Source organism: Pelodiscus sinensis, chromosome 2 (genome assembly GCF_052426305.1).
Source record: "Pelodiscus sinensis isolate ZL-2025 chromosome 2, ASM5242630v1, whole genome shotgun sequence".
Lineage (NCBI taxonomy): Eukaryota > Metazoa > Chordata > Testudines > Trionychidae > Pelodiscus > Pelodiscus sinensis.
The window spans coordinates 77,823,714-77,846,194 of NC_143053.1; the positions used below are offsets into that span (position 1 = coordinate 77,823,714).

At 43.6% G+C, this 22,481-nt stretch overlaps 1 protein-coding gene across 9 annotated transcripts in view; it reads left to right on the plus strand.

Annotated features, from left to right (window-relative positions):
• KCTD1 (potassium channel tetramerization domain containing 1) overlaps positions 1-22,481 on the plus strand; it is a 136,201-nt gene that overhangs the window by 103,213 nt on the left and 10,507 nt on the right. For 8 of the 9 annotated variants that reach the window (XM_006127188.5, XM_075920809.2, XM_006127189.5 and 5 more), the window contains exons 3-4: positions 18,715-18,859; positions 20,974-21,279. In XM_006127188.5, the coding sequence (XP_006127250.2) occupies positions 18,715-18,859; positions 20,974-21,279 (451 nt within the window). Of the gene's footprint in view, positions 1-18,714; positions 18,860-20,659; positions 20,952-20,973; positions 21,280-22,481 lie in introns of those variants that run through there. The other variant, XM_075920807.2, reaches the window with a different exon arrangement.

Genomic DNA, 22,481 nt, shown 5'->3' on the forward strand with positions numbered 1-22,481 from the left:
CTGCGCAGGGACAGCAGGCTGTAGGCTCCTCTGGGGAGTGGCGGGGCTATGTGGTCCTCTCCAGCCCAGCCCCTGGAGACAAGCCAGTGGGCAGGATACACAGTCCCCTGCCCCCCACTCTAGAGACAAGCCATCAGGTCAGGTGTGCTTGCTGCCCCAAGGGAAGCCGGTGGGTGGGGTGTTCAGCTCCCTCTACTGCTCTGGGGAGAAGATGGCGGTCCCCACATCACTGCACACCTTCACCCTCCATCCCAAGCTCCTACAATATTCCTTGCTCTGACTCCTGCACCCCACCTGCTCTGAGCCATTCCTCACTCCCTCCCCCCCCCCCATACCCAGCCTTCTACCCTGAGCCCCTCTTCAATCCCACAACTTGGCCTCCTTCCCCAAGCCCCCACATTCCCAAGCCCTTGCCTTGGCTCCTGCACCCCCCACACCACCAGCTTCCTTCCCTGAAAGAGCTGGAAAACACCAGGTAAGCCTTCTAGTTACGTAATACTGGCAAATTTGTATACATTTGCCTCTGCTAAATCTGATTTAGGAAGGAACATAAAAAAATCAGTGCTTAGGCTTAAGGACATGTTTTTCAGAGCAAGATGATACACAGATTGAGGGATGTTACTGATTCTTAGTTTATAATGCCACTATCTTGTGTGTTTCTATTGGGTAAATCCATTCTTTTTTTCAGATGCTGATGTCCATCAAAATACATTGCTGTGTTGTAGTTAGCGTGCACCATTCATTGTGCTTATTTTGCAGCTACTGAAATTCATGTGAGCCACCCAAATGTTAAACGTGTCTTAGTACAGGTTGACCCTCTCTAGTCCAACACCCTTGGAACCTAGAGAATATGCTGGACTATGAGAGATCAATATTGGCTAGCAGCATTACCAACACTTCCGCCTCTTAACTGGGCTCTTAAAAGACATTTAGCCATAAAAGAGAGCTAAATAACAGCACGGAACACTGTGAGCCAGAACTAGTGGCAGTAAATAAACTTTATGGGACTGTGGAAAACTTGGCCACACTCATGATGAGTGGGCATCCAGCTAACTAAAATCATGTCAGATCATAGACTCATAGACTTTAAGGTCGGAAGGGACCATTATGATCATCTAGTCTGACCCCCTGCACAGTACAGACCACAGAATCTCACCCACCCCTCCTAGAATAATCCTTTCACCTATATCTCCGATATTGAAGCCTTTAAATACTTTGAAGACCCCAAGATGCAGAGAATCCTCCAGCTGTGATCTGTACCCCATGCTACAGAGGAAGGCGAAAAACCTCCAGGGCCTCTGCCAATCTACCCTGGAGGAAAATTCCTTCCTGACCCCAAATATGGCGATCAGCTAAACCCTGAGCATGTGGGCAAGACTCACCAGCCAGACACCCAGAAAGTTCTCTCTAATAACTCCTATCATCCCTCCATTGACCCACTGATAATGAATGGTCAATTAGTTACCAAGATCATGTTATTTCATCAAACCTGGGGATCACAGATGTTGCTGGATTAGAGAGGTTGAACCTGTATAATAATCAGTGACTCAGTAGATGGTGTATTCTGGGCTTGTTGAAACATTAATATTAATTTGGAATCCGATTAAAGAATAAATTTTTTTTAATGGATAACTGTTGTGGATTAACTGTGGGGAAACCCTTGTTCTAGAATCAGAATGCCTGATTCTGAGTTGTTCTTACTTTATTCCAAATCCCCCTAATTCATGCTGAAACAGATTAAGAGCATCCATACATGGTATTACTGTGGGACAGTTCTTCCTGAGCAACTCCCTTCATACACATGCTTAATGATGATATTGTACCGAGCCACTCATTATTATCCTGTTACTGCAGTCATAATTTGTATCTTCATTTCTTTCCTTTTTTAAAATAACTTTCTTCATGTTCCGCACCAACACCTTTTTAGTTCAATGGAGAAAGGTAATGCTGCAGGGATCTCTCTCTCTCTCTCTCTCTCTCTCTCACACGCAGCTAATTAATAGACAATGCAACCATTGGCTTGTGTGGGTTTGTCAAATGAAACCAGTATTTTTTTTTAATTATATGAATCACCTCACTGAGAAGCAGGATTAAGTGTGACTGATATTTCTAACCTAGACATCAGTTGTAATTTACTGCTTGTAGCTGCTCTATATTCTGTTTTGATGTGGGATTGCCCTGTAACTGCAAACTCTGGCCTGGTATAGCGATTTTGTACCCCCTTACATATTTTGGTTAGTGTTGTTACTTTTTCACTGAGGTAATTAAAGGAGTACATCCTGTAGTGTGCATACATTTGAGTATCGCTAGACTATAAAAGTTGACACAGTGGATAAGGATGAACATTTGTTGATGAGAGCGAGAAAGAGAGAGGCAGGCTTTCAAGCCACACAGAGCTCATCTCCAGTTTTGGGAAAGGTACTTCCACCATCACAGTACATGTGATGTCGGGAGTACCTTTCCCAGACCTTAGGAGGAGCTCTGTGGAGCTCGAAAGCTCGTCTCTCTCCAACAGAAGTAAGTTAAGTAGCTGTGCCCTTGCTAAAGAGCATGTAAATGTAATTGCTACAGGCGCGAACTGACACCATTAAAACAGTATATGCACAGTGTAGACAGGCTCTTAAACTCCTATTGTTTACTTGTATATAAGTAATCTCCCGCTCTCCCCCTCCTCCTCAGCTTCTGTAGGTACTGTTACACATAACTAGTTCCTGCTCCAAAGAGTTTACATTCCACTAGAATAAGCTGCTGGTTACCATGAGTGAGGGTTGGTAGACTGGCCCTGAGAAGTTAAGCAACACCATAAGTGTGGGAAAGGGTGGAGAATATATAACACACACACTCACTCATTCTACTTTATCCGCTCTGCCCCAGGCTTATCACTTGGCCAGATTTGAGTAGATTTTCACAAAGATGGTAAAAGGCACATCCCTGATAGAAGGCCATCACTCTGCTAAATTTCAGCTCCCTGCTCCAAAGCTTGCAGGTACTAGAGCATTTCAAATAAAAATTTGCCTGAGTTTTTTAGCATGGGTGAAAATATTTTCCCTAGGTTTATTCTCTGAAATGGCTGAATTGTGTCTGTCTGACTTTTTTTTTTTTTTTTTTTTTTTAAATATATCAGCTGGAGGCAAATTTGGAAAATTTCAACCTAAATGGCTGAAAGTGTGACACCGTTATAAACAACTGAAAAACCGGGTCTTATCCTGGGAAGTATGGAACAGCTTTAATAATAAGCAATGCTGCCAGATCTGCTTGTCATAAGAATGTGTGTAATGCATGACCTTTAAACTGATTGGTCAGTTTTTTGCTGAAATACGTCATTTTTGTTGTAATTCATACGAGATACAATTCTTTTATAGTAATACTGTCATCTTTGCTTGCCAGAACTGGAGTACAGTAGATGTTTGGTAACTAACCAGGGCAAGTTTTTTGAATGTTTCTTTCTCATTGGTTTGATTTGCTAGGTAGTTGAGAGGCTTTGCAGCCTTATTCATGTCTCTTTTCCCCTCCATTATGGGGTAATCCTATAGGATAAACTGCTCAGTCAAGCTTGTGATCCATTGTGCAACCCCTTAGCTCTGTATAATCTTATCCTCATGAGTTTAACTGTGGATACAGTTTGAGTAACTTAGACCAGGAATGTGCATTCTTGCCATGTCTGTAGGAGCTCCTCTTCAGAGGAGAAAGGAGGAAGCAGTGATTGAGAGGAAACTGCTACCTAAATAGTACTAGATGAAATTTCTAGTTGAGTAGCAAGGCAGCCCCAGTTAACAGAAGCATGGCACTAGGAGCAAAGAAAGTCAAGTTCTTTATGCTTCCATTATCACTGTTGTCATTTTGTGTGTCCAGCACAACTGCTGCCTCGGGCAGTGCGACACTCAGTTCTTTAATATCATCCTTGAAAGGGGCAAAGCTAGGGTCGTCTATGTATGTGGTGTGAGAGGCATTATTTAACTCTGCATTATCTACTAGTCTTGAATTTTTTAGACTTTGTTGTCTAAAAAAGGTTGATTCAAAGGTTACCCTCTTTTAAAATTCATTTTTAATAACGTTAACTCCCCAGTCTCATTATAGAAGTTAGGTGTGCAAGAATTGAAGCATTTAAAGACAGATGATATTCATATATATATTTTTGTAAAGGAAAGTTTTGTAAATTAAGATGAGAGGGGGATTGGGCCAAGATTTTTTTTTTTAATATGATTTCTGAAACTGTTTAAGTTCAGTGTTATAATATCAATGATTGCAAAAGCTGCACAGTATCCTAAAATGCACACAAGCTAGCCACGTCACAGGGATGCTATTTGTTAGTGGTTCAGTTGTTTGGTGCTTTTCAGTCATTGTACAATATACGTGCCCATTTCTGCCGTCCTCCATACTCACAACAAACTTGACCATCTGAATTTGTTTCATAAACCTGATTTAAAAAAAAACTTCTTAAATTATTTGTCTCAAAGTAGCTACAGTAAACTTCTGATAATCCGGCACCTTTGGGACCCAGGGGGTGCCGGATTATTGGATATGCTGGAGTACTGGAAGGGGGGCTATGAGGAGTTGGGGGGGGGACGGCAGGGAACTGCACAGTGTGGGGAGCACTCTAGCTGCTCTGCCCCAGGCTTCCCCAAGTCCGCTGCTGATCAATTTCTGCAGCAACGGACTTGGGGAAGCCAGGGGCAGAGCATCTCCAATTGTCCAGCTGGCTAGAGCACTTCCGGGTTCCAGTTGGTGCCGGACAACTGGAGTTTTACTGTAATTTGCCATTCCACTTGAATAATGGAAGGGAACTTTCTTATAACTTGGTAAAAGGACTTGTACAATGTTCTTAATAAGTTAATAAGATGCCTCCCTCAAGTCATATTCTAAATAACAGCACTAAATGGAATTGGATTTGAGTTTAGTAAAATTCTCTTGGCAAGCAGAGTGTTTGTTAACTTTTCTGTGAAATGTTATTGTAGCCAAGAGAACTTGATTACAAAAATGTGGCTTAGAAAATATTTTCATGATTGATCAGTGTAATCAAGTTAATGAAAAAAATTGTTTTGATATGTTTGAAAACCTGAAGAACTAATGAGGCATGTTTGCAAAATAACAGATGTTATAGGAGATGTAGACCTTTTATTGTTTTGCTTCTGTTAGCCTGGATCTAATGAAAAGTCTAAGTCAACAGTGGCACATTATTGCGCTGTAACCTTCTGTCTCAGGTGTGTGGAAACGCGCGCGCACACACCCGAGCGCACCAAGTTACCTTACTGTAAAGGGCCAGTGTGAACGAGGCTACAGCACTGGGAGCTGTGCTCCCAGCACTGTTACTTTCTCCCCTCATGGAGGTGGTTTACTTTGTTTAAAGCACTGCCACAGTTGCACTTAAAAGTTTAAAGGGTAGACGAAGTCCCAGTGTGTATGAAACCTGAGAAATGAGTGAAGAAAGGGCCCAGAGCATGATAGCAGAGTACAGAATGTACCTCTAGATTACTAACTTACCTGATTTAGAGGATAATTGTATTTGGTCAGGTTTTATCCAGCTGCTTTTGTTCCTCTGTTGCATTTCCTGTATTTCTACGGCACACATGGAAATTGACTGAAATGCACAGAGACGAAAAAGAGAACTCAATTGGGACCAGAAGAGAAAAGTTGAGGAATTTCTGTCACCTAAAATTTTGGAATGTTGCTCTGCGTCCTTACCTTCAATTTAACGGCTTACCTATGAGAGATGGCTTCCTTTTGCCTATATACGGCTAGAATAATGAGTAAGTCACTAACTCTTAGCATCCCCTTCCAACTACTCCTTTCACATCTACAAGTGACAGCAGAGCCAGTAAATGATATTGCCTTTGGCCACAGGCATTTAAAATATCACTGTAGCTATTGTACCTAACCTTCTTTTTTGCAACCTACCTCTACAAAAAATTCTTTCATCTCAGTTTCTGCAACCACACCTTATACACTAATATGTCTCACAAGTCAACGAGAATTGCTGTACTTGTTCTATTTCAAGTAACTATGGACCTATCAAGGAAAACAAACTATCAAGCAGTTAAAAACTAGGGGGCTTCATTTTTCTTTTTGGAGGCCTCTTCCCATTATTGCTTTTTCAAACTTGATTTCTCCCCAACATTTGCTCCAGTATTGTGTTCCCACTACCCATCTCTATTTAGTATAACTTAGTTATTTGCTGACCTCTAGTTGTATGTGAAAACACGACTGGAGATGTAAAGACAATTAATTTGTTTTTGGTCTCTCTCTCTCTAGCGTACAGAGCATTCTTTTGTGATTTCAAATTAATTGTTCAATTTATTCTTCTCCAATTATTGTGACAATTTGTCCATGTGGGTTAGTTCAGCTAGGTCATTTTATAATATGTTGTTTGTGTTTGTCTCCTCTAGGTGCAGCTTGTGTTGAGGCAGGTTGTAGCAAATTGCCTTGTTTAATTTTGTGTCTCTAATGTGTTCCTTAATGCTTTCATCTTGCTCATCATTTCAGATCCCCCAGTCTGTTGCTTACAAACGCCACTCTGCATGTAAGACTACTTGCCACTTTCATCTATCTCTGCATCTAATGAGCATTTATAGCCCCCAGATTTGACCTTTGCTTTTCATATTTCTTTTGTTTCCACACTTGCATATTAATCCTAAAATAGTTGAAATGCACTTTGTGTAAAGCGTTCTATTCCCTTATATTCCTTAGCAAGATGGCTCTGTAGAGAATTCTTTTAAACCCCCTTGAGTTTTCCCTGTAACGTTTTCTGATAGTGTCTTATCGGGGTGCTGGAACTGTTTGTATACTTGGGGTGCTGAGAGCCACTGAACCATTCTGTAAACCTGCTACAGAATGAGAGTCCAACCTGTACTACTGAACCATTCTGTAAGCCTTGTTCCGCAGCAGCCCTTGCTCCAGCACCTATGCATCTCATTGTTTAGTACAGGTTGAACTTCTCTAGTCTGGGACTCTCTGATCCAGCAACACCCATGGTGCGGCATCGTCCAGGACTCTGTGGTTGCTCTGCTGTTGGTTTCCCCCCATTGAGTGTTCCAACACAACAGGGCCACGGATTTTGCTGGCAGGGGCAGCCCGTGAGCCTAGGCAAGCTGGGCGGCTGCCTAGGGCGCTGCTGACTCTGCCATTGATGGCTGTGCAGGCAGGGGTGCCGATTGCGCCGCCCTGCCTAAGGCGCCAGCTGCTGCAGCTAGCCTCGGGCCGCTCCTGATTGCTGGACCATAGAGCTGGGCTGGCAGCTGGGGTCAGAGCTCAGCAGCCAGGGCTGTGCACCAGCACCTAGCAACTGGGGCCAAGGGCCAGGAGTGGAGGGCAATCATTGACCTCCCCTGCTCCAGCAAACTCCCTGATTTGATCCGATCCCAAAAGTGCTGGACCAGGGAAGGTCCAACCTGCTTTTCTGTCTGTAATTGGCTTTCTGTATCTGTTCCTCACTTCCTCTCTGCTGCCTTCTTTATAAAAAGCATCCTCTTTAGGAAAGCTAGTTTTAATGTCTGTCTCCTTATGCTCACTGCATTCATGCCTCTTCTGTTAAAATTTAGTCAGTCTAGTAATGTAAGAGCGATCTATGGCAAGGACATCTCCAGGACTCTGAAAGTTTTGAGTTTGAGTTATATATTGAGAGAGGATTAAAATAAGAAGGGGTTATCACGAGGTCTGTGAAATGAAAAGCAGATTGTTAACCTGAAAGCAGCCTACTGTGGCACAACTAAACTCAGGTCATCTCAAGTAGGGATGTTAGCTATTTGGTAATTGAATAGTCATGTAACTGCATTAAAACTTTGCGGTTACACGACTATTCTATAGTCCCCAGAAGTGGGGCAGCAGCCAGTGTGCTCCCAGCCCTACCCCACGCTGCAACCACCTGCCGCCCAGCACTGCTGCCTCTGAGTCGGGCGGGAGCTGGCCTGCAAGGGGAGCCAGTTTATAAACCAACTCCCCTCATGGACCAGCTGCTTGCTGCCACCTCTGTATCAGAGGCAGCAGCGCAAGTGGTAGCAGCCTCTGTCCGTGGGGATCCTAGCTCCCCACAAACAGAGGCTGCGTTGTCGGGGGTAAGGGTGCAGGAGAGGCTGCCATGAAACCGCTTCTGTCCACGGTGAGCCTGGGCCCACTGTGGACAGAGGCTGCTTTGTGGCAGCCTCCCTTGGCCCTGATAGAGGCAGCAGCATGGGGGGAGGGGCAGACAGCGCCATGGAGCTGGTGTTCGAGGGAACCAGTTTTTAAGATGCTCCCCCAGCACTGCCTCCTGCTCTCCCCTCCCCCCACCAAGGAGGGGGAGGAGGGGAAGATGCAAGTAGTTGACATTAACTGATGAGCCTAGGCTTATCTTGGTTAATCGTATAGTCATCTATTCATTGGCATCCCTAGTCCCAAGTTTAAGTAGTTATAGCTGCATATTTCTCTCTGCCATGAATGTCCCATGATATGTGCTAGCTTCTAGGAGAGTGTATTGTTATGGCAAAACAGAGACAAAACCCTTCAAAATATTATTTAAACGTACTAGGAAATGACACGGCCATGAAATGAACAAACATTCAAATGGACTTATTTTCTAACTTGCTCTTATGCAAACCGCTTTTGAGCACTTAATAGAACTAAAAAAACTATCGTTAAAGATGACATGGGGCAATCAGTGGCTGAGCAATAAACCACTGTCTCCTAACCAGCCTTCCAAATAACACTCCTATGTCTATACTGCAGACTTCTTTCACGAGCAGTTTTTTCGGAAGAGATCTGAAAAAACTTCTTGTGAAAGAGCACGTCTACACACAAAACCGCATCGAAAAAACCATGTGCTTTTGTGAAAAAGTGTGTCCAGACTCATTGGGCACGCTCTCGCATAAAAGGCCACCCAGAACCATTTCAGGCAGGGTTTTAGGTCACCAGTTGCTTCCAAATGCTGGTTCCAGAGCCTTGCAGAGATACGCCCTTAAAGGAACCCCCCTGGACACTGCTTCTGCTGCGTGATTGCTACCTCTTCAAGGGATTATAAAGTGTTAGCAGTGCCTGCTGTGGTTGCCCTGTTCTTTTTTTGGATGCCACAGCTTTTTCCTTTGTGCCATGGAGCCGGAGCTGCCTCTGGGCATGCGATGGCCCCACACGGCTGTGCTGCAGTTTTTGCAGCACATTCTGCCAGCTGCCTTCTTGGTCCTGCACAACCTGGACCCCGAGCTTATTCTGGGGACCCTCTCCGTGGCTGCGTCTGCTCCACTCTGGCAATCCCAGCCCACTGGTGTTTCTGGAGGCTCGACACCAGTTCGGACTGGTGGAATAGGCTGGTCGTGGAGTGGTGGGATGACCAGCAGTGGCTCCAAAACTTCCGTATGCGAAAGGCCACCTTTGTGGAGCTGTGTGCCTGGCTCGCCCCTGCCCTCCCGAGATGCAGCACACACCTGCGGCCCACCATCCCCCTGGAGACGCGGGTCGCCATTGCACTCTGGAAGCTACTGGTCGGTGGGCAACCAGTTCAGTCCACTGTCGGGGCCCTCCTCATAGAGGTAAGCTGCACTCGGGCTGTAGTCCCTGCCAGGGGGGTGGGAGTGGAGATTACTGCATAAGGGGGACTCTCGGGAAAGGGAGGCTGGGGGAGGGGGGGGTGAAGTGCAGGTGTGGGGGGGGAACCCTGTCACTGGGGACTTGTGCCATCCCACCCTCACACAGTCCTGCTGCTGGGAGTGGGGGGGAGTGCGGCCTCATAGGAAGTGACTCCTGGGGTATTTGAGGGAGGCGGGTACCTCCCAAAGCTCAGGCACCCCCTCTCTCATTCTCTGTTTTGTGTATTTCTGTCTCTCCATCTGCAGGTTGAGGGCCCTGCTGCGGAGGGTCATCCATCTGGGAGACCTGGACATGACTATGGCAGGATTTGCTGCCCTGGGGTTCTCAAACTGCAGGGGAGCGATCGATGGGACCCACATCCCAATTCGCGCACTGGACCGTCGAGCAGTCCAGGATATTAACAGGAAGGGCTACTTCTCCGTGGTGCTGCAGGACCTGGTCCACTGCCAGGGACACTTCACAGACATTTTTGTCAGGTGGTCGGGCCGGGCACATGATGCCCGAGTCTTCAGGAACTCTAGCCTGTACTGCAAGCTGGCGGCGGGCACATTCTTCCCCTGCCGTGAACTTGCCGTTGGGGATGTGCAGATGCCACTGTGCATTGTGGTGGATGCGGCCTACCCCCTCATCCATGGCCTATGAAACCTTACACCGGCCACTTGGATCCCAGGAGTGACCAATTTCATGCTCACCTGAACTGGGCCTGATAGTGTGCCTCCGGCCTCCTCAAGGCATGTTTCCAGTGCCTCCTTACCCACCTTGAGGTGGGAGAGCACAACATCCCCAAGTTGGTGGCAGCATGTTGTGTCTTCCACAACGTTGTGGAGAGGAAGGGGGAGGCCTTCCTTCTGGGCTGAGGGGCAGACGCCAGCCACGAGGGGCGAGCCTTCCAGCAGCTACGGACAGCTGCCATCCGCCAGGGCCATCAGGCCGGGGTGCACATCTGGGAGACCCTGAGAGGTGTTCTCAAGAACCCCAGTAACTCTTCAGGGCCACCTCACTAGGGGCCTCTGCCTTGCAGTCCTATCCCTTCCCCACCACAACCCCTCCGTTCGCCCTTGCCCTGACCTCCCAATAAACACTCCTGTTTGTTTGTTTTTTTTAAATGCAGTCTGTATTGAGTAAAGATTCAGAAAAAGGTGGGCAGTGGGAGGCGGGCTCATAACTGGGGAGGAGAGGCTCGATGTGCCACCTTGGGTACAGGGACCTTGTTGGGGTTGGGTGGGTCGGGGCAGCACAGGAGTGGGGACAGGGTTGGGAGAGGGAGCGGCATGGGCATTGCTAGGGGAGGAGGCATGGAGAGGGAACAGAGGCATGGCAGACAGGCTACTGGGCTAGATGGACCTTTGGTCTGACCCAGTACGGCCATTCTTATGTGGGAGGGAAATGAGCACAGCAGGGGGGGCAGGTGGCTGGAAGCCAGGAGCAGCGGCATCAGGCAGGTGTGCGGTCACATTGTTGCAATTGGTCCCAGGCACGCTCCTGCCACTCCAGGACAGTGCAGACCTTGTGCACCAGGGTGTGGTGGATGTCCCGAAGGACACTGATGTACTGGCACATCAGGAGCTCATGCACCCTGGCACGCCTTCAGATCCCCAGGGCTCTGGCAAGTGGCTGTGGTGGTGTGGCTCGGCCCTCGGTCCCAGCTGGTCCAGCTGTAGGGAACACACAGAGGGAGACGGGGGGTCAGTCATCCCTGCAGACTCTGTCCCTGAGGCCGTGCCCTCCGCTGTGAGCAGTGACCAACAGTCCGCAGCCCAGAGGGGGATGTCATGAGTGCAAGGCCATGTGGGGCCTGCACATCAGGCCCTGTCTCACAGGTACCCAGAGAACCATGCTGCTCACTTCCCACCTTCCTCTCCTTCCCCTCCACCCGGCCCACGGACATGCAGCCGAGGGAACTGTCTGGCCACAGTGGGATCCCCTCATGGGCAGCAGAGGAGCTGCGAGTAGCCTGGCGTTCCCTGGGGTCCACGCACACAGGTGCAGTTCGCAGTGCTGTCTCTGGGAGTGGCTGCTGCCTCGTACGTATAGACATGCCCATGTTCTATGTGTGGCACTCCTCAGTCTGTGTGGGGTTGTGCCTGCGTCCTTGCAACTAGCCTGTTTCCAGCCGGGGTGTCCCCTTTGCCCCCCTGAGGCAGGATGTGTATGGTCTCTCCTGAGCCTGGCAGCAGGATCCCACCCATGCTCAGTGGCTGCCTGCTGCGTCCACGTGCTGCATAGTAACTCAGCACCTGGTTGCATGTTTACAGAGCACTGCACAATGTCCAGCCCGAGCGACACTCACCCCCGCCCCCTTTGCACCCACCTTCCCCGCCCTGTGTATGTGAAAGAAAGCAAGACCACTCACCTGAAGATCCCTCCCAGGCATCTGAGGAGGCATGGGAGATGTCCTGGGTCTCTTGCACCGGCTTGAGGTAGAGGGTCACTGTGCCCGTCGTCTCCTCCTCCTCTGCCGTGGCCGGCTGTCCCTGGCTCTCCAGCTCCTCCTCTGGCTGGGCTGATGATCACTGGGGTCTCCAGTCTGGAGTCCATAAGGATGGGTGCAGAAGATGCCCCCCCCCAGATTTGGTGCAGCTCCCTATAGTAGGGGCAGGTGTGGGGTCCTGCCCCTGAGTGGGAGCTGTGCTCAGTGTCATGGCGATATCCCTGGTGGAGCTCCTTCACCTTACTCCCGACCTGTTCCAAGTTCAGGGTGGGTGTCCACACTCTGCCAGGGACTCGACCATGCGGCCATAAATGTCTGCATTGTGGCTCTTTGCCTGAGGATCCTCCAAGGCCTCTTCCTCGCCCCACAGTTTGAGGAGGGCCTGGATCTCTGGGCCTGACCAGGAGGGTGCGCACCTCTTGCTCCCCTGGGAGGGTCCTGGGACCCCGTGGGCTGCTCCCAGCAAGGGCCAGGGGCTTCGCAGGTGGCTTCAGCTGCAGACTTGGCTTGCAATGTGTGTGGCAGGGAGAGCTGCGCTGTCAGGGTGCTGTTCTCTGGCCAGCTTCCTGCCACAAGACTTGTCCAGGGTGCCTGCATCCACAGGAGAGAGGAACTATAGAGTTGTGATTACTTTGTATGGAGAGGCCACCAGGATGCCTGTGCTTTTTCCTGGAGGCCTCTTCTTCCGCAAAAAAAACCCTCCTCCCCGTCCACATATGCCTTTTTGTGAAAGAGCTCTGTCCTGAGTACTGTAGATACTGTAGATACAGTTTTTGTGCTTTTGTGAAGAAATCTGCAACCATCACCTCTAATACCATTAACTCACAAACATCCCACTCTCCCTACCTCTAATATCATCAATTCACAGACACTTACCTTCCTTCCTTCCCCCCTCCCCCATTCCCCTCCTGTTCTGCAATGTGATTTGTCCTTTTCATATTTGTTCATTTTTTTTAATTGTATCCTTTGGTATATATGGTTGTGACTACTTTCTTCCACTATTTGATCTGAGGAAGTGGGTCTGGCCCACGAAAGCTCATCATCTAATAAACCATCTTGTTAGTCTTTAAAGTGCTACATTGTCCTGCATTTTGCTTCAACTACCCCAGACTAGCACGGCTACATTTCTATCACTATTCTGCAACCATCTAGTATGTTAATTTACTAAGGAGACAAGTATTTTCATGTGTGCCCAGCTCCTTCCTAGCTCTTTTCTTCCTTCTTTTTTTATACTCAAGAAGAAATCTTCAATATTGATCAAGAAGCTTTAGTTAGCACCATCAACATGCTATGGTGTCATAAATACAGAATATTACTTCATTGCTGAAGCAAGCAAATGGAGAAAATAGGTTCTCAAGGGAAGCCTTTGGTAAGGGGGCATGGTTAGTTTAAGACATAGTTTGTAAAAGAGTTGCAAGTAGTTCATTGTATTCCACCTGCCCGTTTTGGCTTTAACATTTGTGTTCCTAACTTGAAGATAACCCCTTTCCCCACTCTCTGTGAAAGGTGCAAAGTCAATGTTTTCCCTTTCCAATAACCGTGTAAAAGATCTTGTGAAATGCGCAAAGGAAATAACTGATTCCGTTGTTGTTTTGTCTAATATTCTTCAGTGCTACCTAAAGAATAGTATAGCATATTCAGCAAACCATGCTCCCTTTCTGCAATCGTTGTTTCATGTTCATTCTCCTTTAAAGCAAAAAGTAATGTAACAATCCAAGTAGTTTCACACAATCAGTGTTTGCTTCTGATTCAGCTGCCTATGTCTCCAACCAGTGTAAAGGAATTTTTTCCTCCTCTAATCCAGTTAAGTGTCTAATCACCAATTAGCAGGATTTTATTATGTTATCTATACATGTTATGTAAACTATGGAATATTCTGTTTTTCATTGGCACTGGCTGCTTTTTCCCTCCCTGAATTCCCTACTGAGGCACAAGACACTAACAGAAAATCAATTTTTTATAATTTTCTTTCAGGCACAGGGTACCAGCAAAGCTTTTCATTTGACAGCCAAACTGGGGGTTATATTTTGAAGACAGGTGTTCCTTTTAGTAATGTCATCTTCCATTGCTCAAATACCTGGATTTTAATTCAAGAACCACAGATTGAAAAGTCTATTGGGTGTGCTCGTCTATGGGGAAAATGCCCTCTAGAGTACGTACTAGAGTAAAAGATTGGTCGTCTTTGTGTCTTAGCCTTCTTTTCCAAAAATAATACTGTCTGTTTTAGGTCCTTTAAAGTAAAATTCTCTGAAGCTGAGTTTTAGAGTAGTTACATTTTTCAACCTTTGAAGCAGTAGTTTGCTGCCTGTCGAATATGATATTTAAAGCCGCAGAATTAACTATTGCTCTTTGCAGGTCACCGTTTCAAACCTTGGGACATGAATTTTTCATCTATAGAGAAAATTCATCTAACTTTTAATTAAATATGTTTAAGCATATTTTCCTCTGAATGTATGACAGCTTTTTGATCCTTTGCCCTTGCTAGTTGGCTAAATCTGTTTATTATTATCAACTTGCTTTGCAAGCTACCTTCAAACCACTTCCGTATTTTGAAATCCATTCATCTGTAATAAATTTGTCATACATTTTTTGCTGTCTTTGCTGATCAGTTGTGTGTGTTAAACCAAGGTCGTCAGGGACCATGTGAAGGAAACCATATCTTCCAATCTTTCTTTCAAAGTGAAATTATAGTTAACACGACTTCACAATCCTGTTGCATGCCAGCAAACTTATGTCATTTTAGCATTATAATTTCAAAGTCCGATGAAGCAGAAGTTGATTTATGATTGAAGGAGTTTATTCAAGCACTCACCCTTCAAAATATTACGTGCAGAACTTCACAGCATGGTTAAAGGATGGCTCTTAGCCTATACTCTTTCAATATTTAATTTTTAAATATTGTATATGTGTGTAATTTCATACATGCTATTTTAAATACTACTTTACAGTCAAATTTGCAATTTCTGTTTCAGAATTTAGGATGGCTGGGAGCACTGCCTTGATGAAAATTAAATTTTAAGCTTTTTAGAACTGGGACTTGCTTTGTGTATTTGTAGGAGGTCTAGGCAATGGGTGCCTTCATCCTGATTTGGAGCCTTTAGGTGGCTGATAAAAACAAGTTTTCCTTTCCTTTGTTTTGCACTCTTTGTACATTCCAGTGTCAATACTAAGCTTGACAGGCTCAAAATGTGTATGAAAATTACTTTTACAGGCATGTTTTCACTAGATATGTCATTGTGCAGACGACCACACAATTAACTGATAATGTATCAGAGGCAGGAAGTGGGGAGGAGTGGGTGCTGGTGCCTGAGAGGAGCTGGCTTATAAACTGGCTCCCCGTGAGCACCCTATCTGCCTGCCCCACCCCGCGCTGCTACCTCTGATGCAGCAGGGGAGGGGGGGCAGGCTGGAACAAATATACACAGCTTTCAAGTCTCCTACAGAGGCAGTGGGTGTAGGGAGGGGCTGAACAGGCAGAAGCTGGTGCTGGGGGGAGCTGGCTTAAAAGCTGGTTCCCCCACAGCACCAGCTCTGCTATGCCGCTGCCCCAGGAGCGCACCAGGGGAGGCTGCTGTGGACCCGAGCTCCCCATGGGCACAGGCTGCCCCGCATCCCATGGAGCAGCTTCTGTCCTCAGGGAACTTATACCCCAGTGGACAGGGGCTGCTGCCACCCCACACTGCTGCCTCTGATAGAGAGGCAGCAGTACAGGGTGGCAGGGTGTTCCTGGGAGTTGGGCCAGAGGTGCACTGGCTGCCAGCCCTGTCCCTAGGGACTATTGAATAGTCATCTATCTGCTTAGTTTTCATGCAGTTACACGACTATTCAATTATACCGTTTCTAACATCCCTAGTCTTCACCAGCATACCTTCACATACATAGCCACAAACCTGGTATGCTCATCAAATCAGTGAACAGAATCTATATTGTGTGACCAGTCACAATAGTGAGCTACATAGTAAATAGCATGCTGAAAAAGTTTGTTGAATAATTTTGAATAGAAGATTGCTGTGTGCAGCCCATGGTGAATTGACTTAAATCTAATCTTGTTTTGCATTTGTATTTCATAAAACTTTTCAGAAATAAAGGTTGAGTCTCATTGGTTTATAATTATTCAAACGTATTGATTTGCAACGTATACTATATTTGATACTGCTTTGTACTAACCAGATGGATGCATGCTATATCAGGCAATTATATTGCTTAAAATTTTATTCAGATTCTTAATTTTCATAATTTTATAGTGTTAGAAGATGGTGAATGACATACTAATTTTTTATTCACAATTTATGCTAAGCTATGTTTGGTAGAAACTGCAATTCAATCAAAAATGTACAAAAATAGCGCTTAATAAAAATTAAAATAAAACTACCTTAAATCTGCTGTTAGAGAAGTGGAAAAGTGTTTATCAAAACATGTTTTTGAAACAGATGTATTAAATGAAGAACGTATTTGTTAGTAATCTGAACTGATTTCTTTTTTATTTCTGTGTACTTCAGTATTTTAGAGCTAGTAGATCTCATCCTCTCATACCTAGTTCTTACTCATAGATTGGGAAAAAAAAAAACTTTCCTACTTTGTCAGCTCCCAATTGCAGTTGAAAAAATTGAAATGAAGAAAATATTCTCTCTGCATTTGCAGAAAAGGCTACTGCTGCCAAAAACTTGAGTATTTTGACAAATTGTGGTTTCTGGTGCTTTGCTTCTACTAGTTCAATGGTTTGACTTTCTTGAAAACTTTTCCAGCAGTTATGTTCTGTTGGATTTTTTTTCTTTAATTTAAATTTTGTTAATAGTTTATAAGAAGTTTAGATTAATTGCCATTTCCAATTTAATTTAAAATTGGTTAATTTTAAAAAAAGTATTTACTTCACATTTAAAAAAATTTAAATAAACTGATTTAAATTCAAAATATAATTTTCTTAAAATTTATTTTTATTCGTACTTGTGCAACCTTTCTTCAAAGAGAAAGAAGCAAGATTCATTCAGCAAGTTATCTGTTACAAATTATTCGCCCAACCGTAATAACGAGGATTACCTCAGCTTAGGGCATTTCCTGCAGAATGTTAAATGACCAAAGAAGGTTAGTGGTCCTCTGTGTTGCTTCAAGTTGTCATCTCTCTGAGCTGATCAAAAAGAGTAGGTTAAATCTGAATCCCAGACTTAATATAGTATATGTCATTGAGATATTTGCTACTTATTATATACTGGTGTATAATTCATTTTAAAATCAGTTTATTTGCTCTTTGCATAACTTTTGAATTGATGAAGAATCATGGGTTATGCTCATGAAATGCTTCTGTCTTCTTTGTTATCTAGAGAAACAAGGATGAAAGAGGAAATATCTTTTAGTGGACCAACTTCTGTTGGTAAAGTCATTATTTTTTTTATTTTATGCAGACCTTTTCTTTATTGGACCAGCAAACATCAATCCAAAAAAATATATTACCTCGCACACCTAGTCTCTCTAATGTCCTGGAACAAACATGTCTAAAGCAACAATGCATGCAACAATGGAAGTTATTTGAGATGTAATAGTTGGGGTTGTGTGGTTGTTCTATTACTATTTTAGTATGGGAACAGTCTCTGTAGTTTACATTGTGGTGGTTGTATATTCCGAATGGAAAGAGACTTTGATCAGCTATACAGTTTTTGTTCCAATGCAACTGTATTCATTTAGAAACTAATATTATTTCAATTGTTGTCACACTCTGGTATGACACAATTAGCTTATTTTCATACTGATATACTGGTACAAAAAAGATAAGTATAACTGCTTCCACATTGGGAGTTAGCATTGACTTAGCTAGCTAAGTTTTAAACTAATAAAGCTAAATTGGCACAAAAACTGTGTGTAGTTGAGCCTTTATTTCATTAAGAAAATGAAAAGGTAGAATTTGCAGAATATAGCAAATTGCAACAAGGCTCTAAAGTTGTGTGATCTCAAATCAAGCAAAGCTCCGGCCTCCTGCATGGAAACTGTCCATGTGGTATTTCAGAGTTATGCAGTATTTGATGCAGCCATTTCACAAAAGTGTCCTTTGGCTGGTTTTAGTAACTAAATGTAAGGACATGCGCATGCTTGCGAGTGCTCTTTCTCTTCCTCACTTTGTCTTGAAAAAGATTCAAAAGCAGCATAAGGAAATCTGTTCAAATTTCACACCCCTCTTTTCCTCCATCCACTCTCCAAATTTTTCTCCTTAGACAGCAAACCAAGAAAAAAATCCAGCCTAAAGTTTCATGTTGCAGGAAGATTAAGCCCATGAGATTGTTATAGAGGTGGACAAAAGGGCTGATAACTTTAGAGCAAGCTAATAAGTGCCTGCTACAATAACGTTGAATTTCTACTGTGAAATCTCCTCACCTGCTATTTTTATAATTTACTTAACTGTACAAGGTTTAACAGAAGTGCCTTGATGTCTTCATTTGTTATGTTGCTCTCCCTAGTATGCAATAACATTCCTTCAAATCCAGAATTTGCTGCCCTTCTATTGTGTAATAGTAATGTACAAGAATAGTCCTACTGAAATCAAGGAGTGACTATGTAGAAATTTGAACTGCTCTCATGATTCATTGTTATGCAGCCTGAGGAGGTGTAAAATCAGATTGTTCAGGTGCCCTTCTCTTGTGTAGCAGTGCTACTGTTCACTAACATTGTGAGTAGCTATTGGTGGTTAATGGCTAAATGTAGTTTGTAATTTGACCTTGGTGTTCACCTCTTTTCCTCTCCAGAATTGGAAGGCTTTTTGATGGCACAGAGCCTATTGTTTTGGACAGTCTCAAGCAGCACTATTTCATTGACAGAGATGGGCAGATGTTCAGATATATCTTGAATTTTCTACGAACATCAAAACTCCTAATTCCTGATGATTTCAAGGTGAGATTTTAAGTGACTTAAGTGTATGAAATTATTGTGCAAATGTATTTCCTCCTCAGAAGAGATAATCTGTGAATGTAATTAAAATGGTCTGTGAGACAGGAGGTGGATTTGGAGCATTTGACAGAAGCATTTACTTACTTGGCAGAAGAAAGCTTTGTCTCACTAAAGTGCCATCTGTTGGCCTTTTCTTGAAGAGCATTAGTGGTAAACTTTGCCTTCCTGACCATAGCATGGTATAGCATATATATTAAACTATATGACCTCTCCAGAGGGGTTTTTATCAATTCTTGTTCTCCTCCTCCAATTAAAAGGACTCCAGGTTGACAATAGAAGAATGACGTGTGAGTCCTGACAGCCAAAAGTAAATAACATGTAAAATGTGTATAATGGGTGAACTGCAGAGTTTTTCATCTTCCCATACCCATGAGAACCACACATGTGGTTTGTTCTTAGTGTCTTAACTGAGAAGTGAAGGGTGAGTTCTTGCAACTTGATGATTAAACCAGATATCTATCCTTCTGGACTTAACTTTTATTTTTAAGAAAGTTCTTTTCATGAAAATTGTGATCATTCTTCATTTCATCCGCTAAGCTAGGTCTGTGGATCCACATGCTTCAGACTTCTCAGAACTTCCTGGGGGGAGAGGATTGTCAGTTAAATGAGACCTAGAAAGCACAGAGAGGCTCGGGAGGGATCTTTTTCATCCCTCTTCCATGTGAATGTATATCGGAGAATGCATCATGTCCTGCCTTTATCTTAGATTAGGAGGCATGGCATTAAGAGTGGCTAGGGGAGGTGACATGGAATAGTAAAAGCAGGTTCGGATATTTGTATAGCCTTTTGGTTATTGTTGAGCATATAGCATGTTAAACTCTTTTGAAAATCTGGTCTGTCTTGTGTATGTGGCACGACAATTTGTCTGACTGGTGAAATGAGCATTAGTTTCACTTTAAGATTGAAGCAATGTTTTGAATAATCTCTGGTGACAACATGCTTACTCTTTTATGCATGACTAGTACAGACCCACCTAAGTAACGTGTGTGTCTAAAGGCTGCCTTGTTCATAACATTAGTAGTTTACCCTCGCAGAGTAGTCTAATGCATAATTATAACTTCTGAAATGTTAACCAAAAAAAACTCTTGACAGGACATTCGTTGTGGTGTTCTGAAGGTCCCTTCCAGTTACATTTTAAGTCTTCTGTAAAGGCTCATGTTTAAAACAAATAGCTCTCCCTCTCTGTTACAGATGCTCGTATTAGTTGATGATTTTCATTTAATTATAAACGCAGCTGGACAATTATCCGTTTATCATCTGCCTATTAAGCATTATGTCTGTTGCTCAATTTCAAGGCAATATTGACCTTGTTACTACATTCCTCTGCCTTGTGTGATTCTCAGATTAGTTTTCTTCATGCAGACACTTCTCCCACTCCTCCCCAAATACATGCTTTTAAAAAAAAAAAAAAAAAGCAACAAAATAGAAATGTAAAATATGGAAGCAAGCAAATTTGGGAGCATCAGATCTAAATAATTTCTATACTGGCTATGCTTCATTTTCTGTAGTGTGCGAGGCAACGTAGCAGAAACAATACTGTTAACAAAAAGGGATATATTCAAAATACTTAATTTTTAAAATGCAGTAATATATGCAGATCATTATGCAAATATCAGAATCATTTTACTTTTAAAAACCATTGTCGTCTTCCTCATTTACATATTTATACCTGTTACTATGCCTGCTGGTATTGCTGTAAGACATGATGGATCCTAATGATGGATTTTCTGAATCCTGATTTAGTTCTGTTCCATCTGTTCAGTGAGGTTGTCATTTTATGGCATCATTGTGGGATAAAGATTTCGAGAAAAGTGGACTGTGACTGTCTGATGTGCTCCACAAATCGCACCTTTTTAAAAAAAAAATGGAGGTAAAAACTTTTTTCTAAGTATTGTTTGTCAGTATATTTTCAGACTATTTGTAGTAATTATGAAATGTGTAGCAAGGGTTTCAGACTTAGAACTGCTCTTTGCCAGAATAACCAAATACAAAAGCAGTTAATGTATATTCACAATGCATCTTTCTTAGTTGTGCACAGTAAAATATGTGTCTTTCAGGACTACAGTTTGCTATATGAAGAGGCAAAGTATTTTCAGCTCCAGCCCATGTTAGGTGAAATGGAAAGGTGGAAACAGGATCGGGAGACTGGCCGTTTTTCAAGGTCCTGTGAGTGCTTGGTGGTGCGTGTTGCCCCAGATCTTGGAGAGAGGATTACACTGAGTGGTGATAAATCTTTGATAGAAGAAGTTTTTCCAGAAATTGGCGATGTGATGTGTAATTCTGTCAATGCTGGCTGGAATCACGACTCCACCCATGTCATCAGGTTTCCATTGAATGGATACTGTCACCTCAACTCAGTTCAGGTATGAAGACAAATGAAGAGTGCTTCATTTTAAAGGTAGACCAATGACTGATTATATGCCGGTGGACTGACACTCTATCTTAACTCCTGAAAGTTTTGATGGGTAATAGCAAATGGAAATGCTAAGTAAGGCTAGGTTTAGTTCCACAGGTTAGGGCTGACTTCCTCAACTTGTCACGTGCATCTTCTCCAAACATCCTTGAGTAAGAACAAATGTTGCTGAAACAAGTTGCTTTGAAAACCATGCAACATCCCTAGTATTAGATAAATCTTTGGGTTTGATGAGAAATACCTTGTTATATGTATTGTGTTGCCATATATGATTTGTGTTGGAGATGAGATGTATTCTTTCTTTGTGCTCTATGAAGAAACATAAATGAAGACATATGCTGATTTCTCCCTGTTCTTCTTTGGGTGACTTTTCCATTTTATTATGAAATGATGAGTAGCCATAGTACATAAAATGAGTACACTTGATGTAAAATAAATGCCATGAAATGGCTGGGGAATGCTGGCGGATAGCACATCTAGAGTAAGTTGTTAACTCCCTCGTCCCCTGGATTGGTGATAGTAAGGACTTTTCTTTTTAGCTACTGCATTATATTCAACAGGTGTTTGAAGGTAAAGTACCATTCAGTTCTGGAGTTTTCGTCCGTTACTACGTCATGTTGTTTTATTTAGATACACCTGTGCAATGCTTTGGACCCAGCAAATGATACTTGTATGTAAATAATTCTAAATTGAACCTGACAAACTTTCCTCTCCTGTTCAATCCATTACTTACGTTACATATGCAACAATCTGTATTTAACTGGGTTGACCTCAGCTAACTCTATTTAGGAATAATTTAAGTAATTCTTACCCTTCTTCTAGTACATGTCCCTATGGGTGTACCATCATAAGATGTGTGAGTATCCATGCTGTCTCAACCAGAGATTTGAATCAGCAATGTCTAGTGGTTCACGCCTGTGCACTAGACAATATTGCACTCCCAAACAATGGGATGAGCAGACCCACTACCACTCTAATTTCTTCCCAGCTGTCTGCCACCTGAGATGGAGCAACTGAGCTGTCTGCTGCTGCTTCCCGGAAGCTATTTCCTGTTGTTTTGTTTACTCAGTAGTTGTTCTGGTTTTGTCACTATTTGTTTTCTCTTTTCATTTTACACAAATAGTGTTTTCTCTGACTGCCTCTGCCCCGGGT